Source organism: Sipha flava, unplaced genomic scaffold, assembly GCF_003268045.1.
Source record: "Sipha flava isolate LNK unplaced genomic scaffold, YSA_version1 0_pilon_pilon, whole genome shotgun sequence".
Taxonomy (NCBI): domain Eukaryota; kingdom Metazoa; phylum Arthropoda; class Insecta; order Hemiptera; family Aphididae; genus Sipha; species Sipha flava.
This window is the reverse complement of record NW_020271713.1, coordinates 5,220,837-5,236,528: the sequence shown is the minus strand read 5'-3', so window position 1 is coordinate 5,236,528 and position 15,692 is coordinate 5,220,837. Positions and strand designations below refer to the sequence as shown.

Sequence of the window (15,692 nt, the reverse complement as noted above, 5' to 3'; positions counted from 1 at the left end):
CGAAAAGGCCGGGAGGTCCGTCGACGTTCGTCGGCGCGGTTCGCGCTGTTCGGCTTCGTGTCGGGTTGATTTTTCTTGCTTAGGAGCTTTCATTCGACCGTACCGACAACACTACCAGGGGGACCACGAGAAGCGTACACCCCGCCTCCCCCCCCAGCACCCCGCGTTGAGGTCGATTCGAACGCGTCGGCTCATCGGACGGCGACGTATCCGATCAGCGACAATCGGATTACCGATGGTTTTCAGTGATCGGTCACGGAACGGCTCGGGCCCGAGAATTCGAGTCGGTCGTGATTCGGTAAGCTTTCGGATGATGGACATGGACGTTGAAACCGAACGTGCTACAAACGTCGCTCCGCGAAAACGCACTTTTATCAATGATATCCTCGAACAGTACACGTCTGATTTCATTTGTTCTCGAGTTCTCAAAGTGTCCATGTATAAACACGTAATTCAAAACGACCAACACGTTCGACGATTTTGTTCGTCGTTCGTTTTGCACAAGCTGTGTAATAATACAAATGCTACGCGAACCACTGTGTTCAACAGTTTCCCGATGGTTGTTTTACCAGACATTCGATAATTTCATCCTTGATTTAATAATCACTTTAAACGTATTCGACGGCACTTTTGTGCGCAGTATTTCATTACGTTCATGTCAATATTCACGGCCACTGGCTCGATAGGGAAGTGGAGAGATCGTCCGTGTTATTATTATAAAAGATTTTTTACTAATCATAGGCATCATTGTCTGGCCACTTGTAAAATCTTTTTGATCTCGACAACACGCACCCTTTTCCACGAGTACTCCCCATATCACAAGCGTTTATTCGACGACGTTGTACAAACTCTAACGGATCATTGCAATGAAAACAACCGAACACTATACGCGAGGTCCCAATTACTCCAAAATGTATTAGTCTCCGATCGTCAAATGAGAATTAAAAGCATACATTATAGTTAGTTAAATACATTTCACACCGCGTCGAATTATTCTTACTTTTATTTTAAACGTGTGTTGAATAACATTATGTTATTTTATCGAGTTTGTTCATTATGGAATATTTGTGTTTTATTATATTATTATTTAAACCATTATTTTCTGAACGGAAGATTTTTACATCAATGCCATTTATACTTCTAAAATAAACATAAAAATATTAATTATCTTAAAAATTATGTGGCCGGTGAAAATTACAAAGTTACAATTTTTACAAAAAAAAAAAAAACACAATTAAAAATTATTTAACAATATACATTTAAAACTCTAAGTCTGGAATCGGCAACCCGCGGCCCACGATTACAGTTTATAATTGATATTAAAATATAGAATATTACATTTTGTTAGTTGATAATAACTGGTATTTATTATTCAATTTAATCTTACATTTAATATAAAAGTTATGTACGTTTTGATAAACGTCAATGCACAACGAAATATTACTGAAGTGTTACTAGATCTGTTTTATAGTGATATCGCCTTAGTTGTGCGTGTAATATATTTTTATATGTATTAATGAGTGCTGTATCTGCAAAAAGAAAAATTAGCGATGACCATCGTATTTTCAAAGAAGATTGGACGAAAACGTTTCTTTTTTATTTAACGCAGTTGTAAGTTATTGTGTTTAATTTGTAATAAAACAATAAACATTATGAAAGAATACAACGTTAGGCGACAATAAACTGCTTGAATGATCTATTACGAATTTTTACTTCAAAAATCGAACCTACGATTAATTAACTTGTTGATGCTATTCAAAATCAAATATCACATTCATTTTTACTTGGTATTTATTTATTTTTTTAATATTATTGTGTTATTATTTGTTAGTATATACCACGTTAAATTAATATACTTAACAGTGATGAAACTTCAATAAATTAAATTTGGTATAACTATAAACTTCGTTTAAAATGTATGGCCCATAAACATTTATATTTTTTTGACACCAAAAAGGTTGCCGACCCCATTGATCCATTAATAAGTAATTTCAAGTAAAATATTTATTTGCTATTTAACAGTCAAAAAAATATATGTAAATCATTAGCCTATTAACAAGTATAATTTAAAAAAAAAAATGTATAAAATTAATTTTTAGATGCAAAGAAAATTTTAAAATTTATTTATCAAAACATCGACAGAGAATTCAAAGATTTTTTTATCACCGATTGTATGGTTGTTGTTATTGTAACAGGGCTTTGCCCGTTTAATTTTTTTGTGTATTTAATTTTAATTTATTTAATTTATTAGATAAATAAATAAATAATTCAACATTTATTTGAATAAATAAATTAATGATTACATTTTAAATTCAACTATAAAATATTCTCAACAATTGTTGTTTGCATTCTAAAAATATGCTCCGTCGATGTACTATAATGATTAATAAATAACGAACGAATTCAACACATAATAAACTTTGAATTATTATAATTTTCATTACATTTTATTTTTCTTATACCTTTAAAGTTTAAACAATGTTACAATGATTATGGTGATCAGTAGGGAACAAATTTATATGTAAATACATATTTTTATTAAAACGAGATATTTAAGATTCGATAAGAAATGATCATGGTCTTAATAATTCCTATTAATATGATGCTACTTTTATTTTACATATTTTTTCATATTTTGGTATAATTACATATTTTTAGATATTTCACTAATTTGTAATTATTTTTAAATGTATTTTATCATTTTATCATTCATACGTTTTCTTTGTACAAAAGTACAAGAAATTATTTCAAATTTAGATCCAGTAAGTTCTATCGCTATTAGAAAAGCTCAAAATATTATGAAAAATGAAACATTAAAAACTAATTTATATTTTCATCTCAGTGAATTTTAGTTTTATTGCACATACATTTACAAAATTAGAAACAAAAATATGTCCTTAAATGAAAGTATGCAAATTGTCGAATCAACGATTGCAAAATGAAAACTGGTAAGCGGACCAATAGGAGATGTTGTAAAAAAGAAAATTCATGTTGTTACAGAAAAAAAATCTAGGCTGTATTGATTTTAAATCAATCAATGACATAATGAGTGGCAGATACCCTTCTAAAAATTTTGAATTATCGCCTTCTGATATTATGTGCTTCAAATATGTTTTAATCGACTGATGTAGGTTGATGTAGAACAATAATTTAGCTGTTTTAAAAATATTTTCAGATCTAATAGGCGACATTTAATATTTGATAATTTAAAAGAAATTGTAATAATTCAATGCAACAAATCATTTTGATAATTTAATAATTATAATTTTTTTTTTTTTTAATTTAATTTTTTTCCTACATATTTGGATGTTTTTAGCATATATTTTATAAATTATACTTACATACATATGTACATGTTTCTGTATTTTTATTACATATAAATCCGTTCCCTAGTGATCAGTAGAGGTACATGATGATATGAGCGTATGGATTAAAGTAAAATAATAAAAATCATGTAGCTAACCCATTATTGATGTCATACAGTTCAGTTATGTGCCTGTGTATATGACATCAATAATGGGTTAAGTACTTATCTACTTAAACCTGCAGACCACGAAAAAAACGAAAAGGCAGAAAAAAGTATTAAAAACTGAGCAGTAATAAATATTGCGTGCACCCTAAATTGATCACGTGCAGTTTGAGGGGATAACCAATACACTCGTACCATACAACTAATGTACCTGCCAATACCACCGAGTCAGTCATGTAGAAAATATTTCGATATTTTTTCGATTAGCGTTTTTGTGTTTCTTTTTTATTATTATTTTTAAACTTCGGAAAAACATAATAATGTAAAAATGTTTTCCAAAACCAATATTGGTGCGGATAGATCAGAAGAACCTACTTGAAATATAAATTCACCGGTGCAATATAATACCTGTAGCTCCGTTAACATATCAATAAAATAATCTCTATAAAATAAAAATGTAATATCACGGTTTTTATTTCTGACTTACGTTTACGTTTTGAGAACCCCGGACGGATCCACGAAAGCCCGAACACTCACCAGCCACCGTTGTTCTGTGAATCACGATAAGAAATCTTTCAGACGAGGCACTCAGCGACTGGCTTCTAATAATCACGATACCATTTACAAAAATTGTTTCATTCGAAGCACTGTTGCGTGTTTCGCACGAGATACTACATAATAAGTTCGTTTTCGATTCATAATAGTAAAATTGCGTATTATTATTGTTTTGTTCGAACACCATTTCAGTATTACGATGCTAAATAGAATATTTAACGTTTTTGATCCTAAAATACTTAGATATTTATAAATTAATAAATAAATGTATTATAAAAATCTTTTAACGGTTTTTAACATATAATTCGTATGTATCAAAAGCAATAACGTGTGTAGTGTATACAGTAGACGTATCAAATGATTAACAAATTTCGCGAAAAATCTAGGTATTTAATATATGTATATAAATGTGCATCAACTGCACAGGTGTGAATGCTAAATAAACGGTAATTTTTTCGTACAAAATTTGAATCGTCTGAGCACGTGTATTCTACGAGCGACCCAAACGCAGACAAAATATCGCAAGACTAGAGGGGACGGGGCACGTAAATCTCATGGTAGGGACCATCATCTCGTGCGAACGTCTCCAATCACTCTAATTATAATAGTATTATCGTGGTCTAGGAGTAGCATACTAACACGTAACTACATTTCTGTTCCCGCGACGTTGTAGGTGTGCGGCAAAGGGTTCCGGCAAGCGTCCACACTTTGCCGCCACAAGATCATACACACCGAGGAGAAACCACACTCGTGCACCATCTGCGGCAAAGCGTTCAACCGGAGCTCGACTTTGAACACGCACACACGGATACACGCCGGCTACAAGCCGTACACATGCGAGTACTGCGGCAAAGGGTTCCACCAGAAGGGCAACTACAAGAACCACAAGCTCACGCACAGCGTGGAGAAGGCGTACAAGTGTACCGTGTGCCATAAAGCTTTCCATCAGGTAAGATAGCCACAGGGATTGGCGTGGCGGGCACGTAACTTTACCGTTAAACCGTTTTCAAAATTATAATAAAAAAAATAATAATAACAATAAAAAACCTATAAATGTTCACGATTAGTGAACCGTCGTCGTTTTGTTTTCAATCGACTTTCAACTGATATACATGAGATAGAACAACGCGAATAAAATTTATTTTTAATTGTAAAAAGCAAAAGATGAAAATAAATGATAATTTCTAGATTTTCTTGTATCAAAATCATATTAAAATACACCATACTACATATACATATACATCATATTATAGTTCTGCACCGAATTTTATTTAACCTTACTAACCATTGAAATATTTATTACTGATATTACAACACTCTCGGCAATGATACTGTAAATATTTCAATCAAAATATATGTATCTACCTATGAATCATACCTATTGTGGTATACTCATCATAAAATCGCTCTAAAAAGCTAACGGACAATTTCAGTTGGCTGCGTTAAAAGAACGCGTACGTTTGATAAGGTTCACCCGCTCGCGCATTTGACGTCGCAACCGGAAGAGGGGGAGCAATTGTAAGCGATCGAAAAAAAAAACCAATTTGGAAACGAGCGATAAGTGAGATGTAAAAAACACGCGTTATCCGGCCGAGAAAACCGAAAAGATCTAATAAACCATCGCGATACGCGTATACGTATAACGCACAAGGATAAACATTTTTTTTTTTTTTTTGCAAAACTCCGATCCGCAATGGTCGGACGCGTAGCGTACCCGGACATCGAAATTCGTAGTTTTAGCCTGAAACGTGCGCGAACAACATCTCCCCGCGCTCGAATGTTGTTGCGGTCGGGTTGAATTTTAACGATTTTATCCTTTCTGTTTTCCCGCGCAGGTGTACAACCTGACGTTTCACATGCACACGCACAACGACAAGAAACCGTTCACGTGCCACGTGTGCGGCAAAGGATTTTGCCGGAACTTCGACCTGAAGAAACATTTGCGGAAGCTCCACGACGCCGCTTACCAACAGCAGCCGGTCGCGCCTCTTCAACCCGTGCACGCCGCACCGCCGCCGCCTGAAATCCGCGGACCGGGGCCGTGCGTATCCGCGTACCCGACGACCGCGGTGCCTGCGACGTCCCACCGAGCCGCAGCCCTGTTGCAGAACCCGTCACGTTATTGAGAGCCATGTAACGTCTCCGACGGGCGCACGTTTGACTCCGAAAACCTCGGCAGACGCGTACGGAAGATCCGTTCGATTTTCATTAATTTTTTTCCCTCTCTTTCGTATCTATTAACCATGTTAGTGTACCGTTAGGTTGTCTAGGTGTACGTAGCCGCATTAGGTGTTTTGGTTTTTAACAATGATAATTGCGATCCGCTATCGTGGCGCACCCACTCGACAAACACCATACGGCTTCGGGTGAAAAACGATGTATATGACGTTGCAGACGATTCGAACGAATGACAACAATGGTTTTCGGAAAAACTCCGTGCGCGCTAACAGCGACGACATAAATGGACCGTGTGATCGATTCGTTCAAACTGAGCACACGAGGTAAATGGTCTTGTGCTCTAAATGGGTTAGCCGTAATACACAGTAGGTCACATTCTGTGGGCGGTTTTTGGTGTACGTAATTTTTAGAAAAGGACAACTTTATGAAAATGTTTTCTTTAAAAAGCGAAGAACGCAAAATTGTCCACGTCACAATCACCCAGAGCCGTGCCGTTAATATTTAGCGCCCACGGCAAAATTAAAAACATTCGTCCTCTATTTTATTTATCATTAATCATAACGCTTTATATTCCTGTTTAATTTAACTTTTTTTTTTTACTACTTATTTCGATCATTGATTTGACAAAAAACTAAAGCTGATTGTAAATGTAATTATTAAACAAAATAGTTGGTATTACTATGTTACATTGACTAATTGTTATTGTTACTCGAACATAGTCGGAAATTTCTTCAGAAAAAATTTGTAATGATCCAAAATAATTGTAAAATGAAATAATCATTCTCGTATATTTTATTTATGTAAAAGTTTAAAATATAAAAAAAAAAAATGTTTGGCCCCCCTTTAAACCATGCGCCCGTGGCGTATGCCCCCTAGGCTACCCTCATGGCACGACTCTGCAATTACCTCTTGTTTTGTATAGGTTGTAAATGGACTTTCCGAGGTTAAGATTTGTGAAAAGAAAAAAAATTTTATGGATATTTTTTTTTCAAATTGCGGACCTAAACTGTACTCCCATTTTCTTTATTGAAGTATGGTATCAAACCGTCTGCATTTTAGATTTAAATTAAGAATAGAAGTATCCCGTTTTCGTTTGATAACGAAACTTTGGCAATCCGTTTTGTATAATCCTATTTAGGTACCGATAATGGGTGTACGAAGTATTTCTTGAATTATTTATAAGAACGATCACGTATTCATGTCTAAATGTTATAATACGTTTTTTTTTTTTATACCGATATTTAAAATTATACTATTTTTTTCACGTGTCTTATGATATTTAAATTCATTACTAATATTTTTAACTTGTATTATATCTTTCTTATAAGTTTGCCACAATATGCTCCATCCTTTTTCGTAATTAACTGGTACACAAAAGTAAAACTGGGCAATATCGAGTCTAATGAGTTTCAGTTAAATGTAAATGAATACATTTTATATGTTTTTTACTTGAATTGACATAAAATTAACATAATATTCATACTACTGTCTTAATTAAGCTCACGTTAGATTTCAGTTAATCAGAAAATATTTATTCTTTTCTCTTTAAGTGGAACATTAATTTTTTTTGTATATTTAAATATTATTATAAAAGCAACAATATAGAAATAACAGCAAATCATTATTAAGGTGATAATAATGAATAATGATATAATAATAAAGAATATCATATCAGAATGATAAGGAGAAGATAATAATTATCAAGGAATAAATGTGATTGAAAGAAATATATTTAGTGAAATATTATATTATAATATAATATTATATTTAATATTTTTAGAGAACGTAAATAAAGACATTGATGGGAAAAATATGCTTTTAAATTCGTTTATCAATATGGTGACATCAAAACATACAACTAATAATTCAGATAGTTAATTCAGTTTACTTAGTTTTTTTGTTTTTTTTTATTGACTGTTAAAAATATTCATTGATTAGTTAAAGCAAAATATGTTTGCAAGAAATGCATTAGTTTTGTTATAAATTGGAATTATATTTTTTTTCTCACATAATCAATGAAAATTCGAACCCGGTGCATAACTTTAAAACAGCCAAGTAAAACCTACATAGCTAAGTGCTTATAAAAAATAATTACATACTTAACTATTTTGGTTTTTAAATATTATATTTGGATTTCATAAAATTAATTTAATTTAAGCTTAGTATGTTTATTTTTTACTTAATTTAAATAAAATTAAACAATATTCAACATTTTTATTAATTTAAATTGTAAACTCAATTCAAATATATCTTTGACTTGCCCAGTTTTACAAAGAGCGAAAAGTACACAAATATTAGAGTCAAATATTATTCTCTCAGATCTAGTTGAATTCTGATGGATTTTAACATGAACATTATACAAAATACACTGTTTATGGTGATGTATTATAACTAAACATTCTTAAGTATTTGTTAACACTTACAATGTTTGCTTGGATGCTCTCGGAGACCAAAAATAATTGATACAGTTTACTAACGAGTGACGCTAACAAGATTCTTATAATAATAATTCTTATAATATTAATATTACTAAATAAGTCACCATTAAAAGTTAGTTAAGATTACGCTTCAATAATGTGTCAATATTTATAGAGAATAATATATATATATATATATATATATATATATGTATATATTTTTTTTAATGCTAGTTAAATTTGGTTTTAAGCCAATAAAATTGAAATTTCAAATATTGTTAAACAACTGTCGTTAGGTTAGGTTTTTAAACTTTTTGACTTAAGCGCGATTGAGATTGGTACGAAAAAAAATTTTAATTAATTAATTTTTAAAATATTTAATTTTTGTATATTGCCCACAATATTTTATGTATTTCATAACATTCGATCGATATTTTTTTAACTTACTCATACGATACATTTTATTGTATATAGAGTACGTACTTGGGAAAACAGTTAAATTGTATCATCGAATTCGAATGAATGATGCGCAAATTATCTATAGTAGTAGTGTAAATCGATAAGTTTCCTCTTGTCAATGGTTAACTTCGTTTACGGGTATTTCTATACATTTATGTTCTGCAGACATTAATTGTAGATTGGTATATTATTATTTTTATTTTTAATAGGTATTATATGACTAATAATTTTACGATAACTCTGTAAACCTCAATCGGTCATTGACTGATATTGTAACTCTTCTCTTGTAAATTATTATACCTATAAAGTATTACATAACATTTATATTAATCAGTGTCCGCAATAAAGTCATTGGCGTCCTGGAAGAATAAATAATAATGCGCAAATAATTTTATATTAAATCGTTATCTGATGCTGTTAATATATAAATTCTAAATAAATAGTGATTACGAACGACGACTGACAATACCTAATTTATTATCTATGAACTAAATTATTATATACCTATCATAACAAGTAAAATTTAATATAATGGATAGAATATTAGAATTATATTCCTATAATTTTTTCAGTCTTAACATTATATCAATGAGGCCCTCCCTTTCAACAAGTACCCTGAGCGTAGGCCCAGGTTGCCCACCCCTAACGCCGGCCCTGATATTAATATTGAATCGTACACAATGTATTGCAAAATATTGTCCACAAAGAATTACAATAAATTTTCTATGGTCGTTCAACATGTATATATAATTACATACGCAAATATTCATAAAAACTTCGTACACGATTTATGATTTACAACGTAACGATCAATAACAATAATAATTGATTTGTGTTTACAACTTCCTTTTTCTGATTGCTTTTTTATTGGGTTAGTTGCAATCTGTTATTTATTTATTTTTATTTTGTACATATGTTAATGTTTTTTGCTGTACAAAAATTAAAAAACTATGTAATTTTTTTTTTTTTTTACTTCTTAGGATAATATAATAATAACAATAATGTTTCATTTACGAGTATAGGCGATGTATATTGTTATTTAAAAGCGATTGTAATAAAATAGCTGTCAATTTACTTCTGTATTATATAGGCTTTTATTTCCTTTGACGTAGCGATTTCAGTCTGTTCTAAGCTACTTCATTATTATTAGTATACAACTAATTATACTTTACATACACAAGTTTAAGATTTATGTTTACGATTTAATAGAAAAGCATTTTGTGATAAAACTTAATTGTATTGTAGTGGGTTTTATTTTCTTTTGTATCGTAGTGGTGTCGAATGCGAAAAACAGTAGTATTGTATACAAATAATGATGTTTACTATTGAAACAAATCAGTGAATAAATTATTATGAAATAGATTTTTTTTCTACATTTTACTACGGAATGTGGTACCTTATGAGTTTATATACCTATATATAGATAAGTAACTATAATTATCTACTATGGTATCAGTGCCGTAAAATGCCGAGTATGCAGAGTGCACATTGCTTACAGGCCCCGGGCCTCATTCTATATTATGGGGTCTCAAAAGGTCCAATGGCACGTATGAAAACATCAATATATGTTTGTGAAACCAACCCGGTTTTTGTGAAATCAACGTTATTTACTATCTTTACAAATAACCCTTTCCTCGCATCCTTCTTATTGCATTATGTTTTCATCTATAAATCATATTTAAAAAAATAAATAAATAAATATATTTGTTTTTATAATCATTATTATATTTTTATCAATTGTTGAACGGGCTCCCTCTCCCCCTAAAGAATGTACATAATGATATCAATCTACAGAATAACTATATTCTGCGATTAATTACAATTTTGCAATAAATCACAAATAATGTTTTTTAGTATTAATTAATTAATTTTATTTTGTATAACATGTTTTTAATGATTATTAAATAATTTTGTTCTAGCAAACTAATAGTTTTTGCCCAATAACATACCCAGTGCCGGATTAAACATTTGTGGGTCCCTAGGCAATTAAAATATTGGGCCTACAAAATTATTTACATACATCTTTTACATGATTATCCGATAATTAAAATAAACAGCTTTAATAACAACCAACTATTATTAATAAATAAAATCATGTTCATTACATTTTTTTATTCGCAAGAAAAACTAATTAATTATTATATTATTTCTATTTTTTTCAAAATAATTTTATTATTATTTCTGCATATAACATCTATAATTTAATATATATAATATTTCATAATGACTTTTGTCCCGTAAATTCGTAAAAAAAAAACAGGTATTATTAAATGAAAAAAATTATAGTTTTCCGTTTTCATAGGGCCTCTTAAATGTGTGAGACCCTTAGGCGAGCGCCTACTCCGCCTAATTGGTAATCCGGCACTGAACATACCCTAAGTATTATGTTTAAAAATATAGGTAGAAATGAAACTATGATACAATTTTTTATACTCTTTTGATATAGTATTTTACAGTCAATTTCGATTTATTTCAATAATAAACTATCATATTTATTTAGATATTTTGGATCATATTTTATTTAAAATTTTAAATTTAAAAATGTCTTCCCCTTTAAAATTTAATTTGTTAATTTTTTTAGTTGCTATTGAAGATTGTATATTAAAAAGGGGCCTCGAGATTTTGATTTACACACAGGCCTCGAGTAGTCTAGTTACGATACTAACCTTCTAATGTAACATTAGTAGTATTCGGTACGGACTTAGTGGCATATCAAAGATTTTACAAAGGAAAATGCATAAGCTATACTTGATACTAATACATTTAATAATCAAGTATTTCACGAAAAAAATTAAGAAAAAATTGTATTCATGAAAATTTAACAAAAATGATATCATTAGTTCAAAAATAAAGTTGATTATAAGAGTTCTTGATTGTCCTAAAATATGGAAGTACGCAAAATGTTTTTTTAATGCAACAATGGCCTTACAGTTAATCGAAGAAATAATAAACCAATATCTTTTAAATTAGTTAAATATATAAATACATTCATTTAAATTACTAGTTAGCAAACTTTTGAAATAAAAAAATATTAAAATTTTTTAGTTTTAATTGTAGTTAGATTAAAAGTACCTTACAAAAATAATTTAAAATCAGTCTGTCAAAAAAAAAAAGCACTGTATTTATCAAATAAACTATAATAGTGCTATGTGGTATAATGTGGTTTAAAACCAATCATTCTCAATGTCTAAAAAAACAGAAATATTTTAAATATGAATTTGTAAATTGTTTTTGTATTAAATATAATTTATTTTATAGTCTATTAATTTTTTATACTCGTAAAAAATGTCTTTTAAAAATAGTTCATATTAAAATAGATTTTACATATGTAGTTGTATTTTACAGAAATTTGTGAAATATGAATACTTACACGTACATTGTACATATTAATGAGCAATAAAATACATTCTCAATGAAGTATTACTGTTTCATTTTTATATTATATGGTAAATGGATCGTAGTTAGAAAACATATTGTCATAAATCATAAAAAAATTGTGTTTTACATTTCAAATATCTTATGCTGAATCCACACAGAAACAAAATACAAACTTAACTTTTTTATTTTAAAAAAACAAAACACAAACAAAACATGTGTTCATACCAAGTTAGACAAAAATTCAAAATAAATGAAAAAAATTGAAAAGTTTTGTTGAAATTCTTTTCCAACTCCAAACTTTTTATAGCATTATAATTAGCTATTATAATAAGTAATAAGTAAATCTATACTCAATTATAATAAGTAATTTGAGTATAGATTTTCATATAGATTTTAAACAAAATAAAACTTAAATAATATAAATTCTTTAAATTTAAATCAAACACAGCCGTACCTCAACAATATAACATTAACGACAGACTAATTAATACTAAAGATAGACAACAAATTATTAATTACGAAAAACACATAAATATATCTTTATAGATTACTATATTGATACTACTCGTGAAATTCCAAAAATTATTACCTGTTGGTTATTTTCAAAACATTGTCCACACTCGTTTGATAATATTTATCAAAACAATAACAAAATAAAACATTTTAATGTTTGCGTATTGAACACGAATTTTTTTTGAAAACACTAACTATTTGTTGGAAAAATCACAATCGTTTTCAAAATATTTTGGTTTTGTCAAAAACCACTGAATTTCTGTTTTGTCGTCTCCTTGTGGACCCGGCATTAACTGGAATAAGAGCCCCTACAAGGGAGGGGGGCGGCTGGACCTAGAGTACAGGGGCCCAGCTATTTTAACAGCCCGTGGGCCCGTTGAAATAATTTGTAATTTTAAAATTTTAATAGAAATACTTGTTTTATACTAAAAAATATTATAAAGTAATATTTTATTAAATATGTTATATATATATATAGTATAGGTATATTTAGTAATTTTGACGGTTTGAGAAACGGGTTAACCAATGATTACCTTGAAATTATCATGTTTGAGTCTTCCATATCGTTTTGAAGTTGTAATGGATTGTAACGATACATAATATAAGTGACTAATTACTCACTAATCACAAATTTTAATACAAAGCGTTCTAGCTAGATTTAATCAGTATTGTGCAATACACCGCGTTGTACACACCGAAATCCCGATCATCTTTGTACACATAAATAATTAAATAATATATAAGTATAAATTAGATGCTCTAAAAGGCAGAAAAAAATTAGAAAAAGATGTTAAAGAAGTAAAAAATGATCTTTCTATAACAAATTTTTTTAAATCAACTTCGAAGACTGACGTGATCGTTAATAACAATTCGTCTATATAAAGGGCCCGGACAAACATTTGGTATAGGGGCCGAGAATTCGATAAGGGGACCCTGACTGGAATTATAAGTTATAACTTCCGACATTATATAAATGTATCATACAAGTTCATAAAGTTCTGAAGTACTTCTGTAAGTATCACGTTACACATGACCCGTGTAAGTACTAAAATATAAGTTAATAGTGTAGTGCAGCGGTTCTTAACCTTTTATAGATCACAGATCCCCCCCTGAAAGATTTTTAGAAATTGCGGACCCCCTTTCTAGTTTATTTTTCGAATATATTTTTTTTTTTTTACAAAAAATCTCATGTTATTAAAATCAAAATTATAATAATTATTTTATATAATTACATTAATAGACAAAACAAAACATACATATTTGTAATTATTTTTATTTCACTTAATTTTTCAGTTAACTTAAATTTAATTATTTTAGTTTTAATTTTTTTTTTTAATATTATTTAAATGTAATTTTTATAAGCTTAATGCGACGGTTGAGACGTAAGTCTTATAACATCATATAATGATAAAATTTATCTACAGTAGAACCTGTTTAAGACGCTCTCCAAGGAACCAGTTACAAACAGCGTCTTAAGCGGGAAATCGCATTACAAAAAAAATTTATTATATTTTACAATACATCCATTTTATATACATATAAATTATATTTTTTACTTTGCAGAGTGAATTATTACATTTATATTACCTATTTCAAAAAATCGTCTATCTTTCATTGTTTTAATGTTTTGATGTATTTTGAATACAGCAAATTTTCAATTTTATTAGGATTATGTAACGTTTCGGCAGCGTTGTCAAAAGATGCAATTAATCTTCTTAGCTCATTAACATGATCGAGTGCATTTGTTACTATTTTTTATTATTCGTTATCGTTATAATTAGTAAGATATTTCTTTAAATTTTATACAATGTATATGTATATACAATATATTTTTATATGAACATCATTGACAAGACGAGCGTATTATCCTGGAACATAGGGCGTATTATACAGAGTTAATTACATGTTAAATGTTTACAAAATCAAGGGACTCGTAAAAATGAGCGTATTAAACGGGAAATTGTCTTGAACGAGTTCTACAGTATTATAAAATAAAAAATATATGAAAAAAATTAATAATATTAGGTAATCCAAAAATATTATAATAATACCCTCGTGTCATGTATTGATGTATGTTATGTGTTAAGACTGCTGCGGGCCCACGACATGAGTATCGCAGATCATAAGTTAAGAACCTGGTGTAGGATATTAGTAAATTTATATACTTAATTTATTTATGTGTTTGTATTTATTTATTAAAGTGATACTATAGTAATTTTCTTCGAATAGTATTTTTTATTTAAGTACAAAAGACATACAATAATACACATGTAATTTTCTGTTCTAGGAAACTTTAAAGTATCATTAAACAGTCAATTGTTCAATGAAGTATTATTATGAAATAAAATTTTAACACAGAATTATTTAAGTTAAATTAATTTCCAACCGAAATAATAGCATACATTTTAAATCATTATCCAATGCAAATTTTTTTATGATTAATAACTGTTTTATATCATTTGAAATGTCTGGTACTTATATTACAACCAACAAATATTGATAATAAAATAAAATAATGGTTACTCAATTTATTGGTTTTTTAACTGCAATAAAAAAATTCAACACATTATGTTAAATACATTTGTTTGATAATAATGTTAATTTTAGTTTTATAAAATTTACTAAGTATTATTATTTTTTTATTTCAATTTATTATAGAATTAACAATGTTTGTTATCATTTGTTAGAAGTACACAATAATATTATTTTAATACAATAATATT

The 15,692-nt window shown here is 29.2% G+C and overlaps 1 protein-coding gene across 1 annotated transcript in view; it reads left to right on the top strand.

Annotated features, from left to right (window-relative positions):
• LOC112694382 (fez family zinc finger protein 1-like) overlaps positions 1-7,830 on the top strand; it is a 47,187-nt gene extending 39,357 nt beyond the window's left edge. Inside the window, exons 4-5 of the mRNA XM_025569835.1 lie at positions 4,698-4,973; positions 5,860-7,830. Coding sequence (XP_025425620.1) covers positions 4,698-4,973; positions 5,860-6,150 — 567 coding nt within the window. The 3' untranslated portion in view covers positions 6,151-7,830. The remainder of the gene's footprint in view (positions 1-4,697; positions 4,974-5,859) is intronic.
• The last annotated feature ends 7,862 nt before the right edge of the window (positions 7,831-15,692 follow it).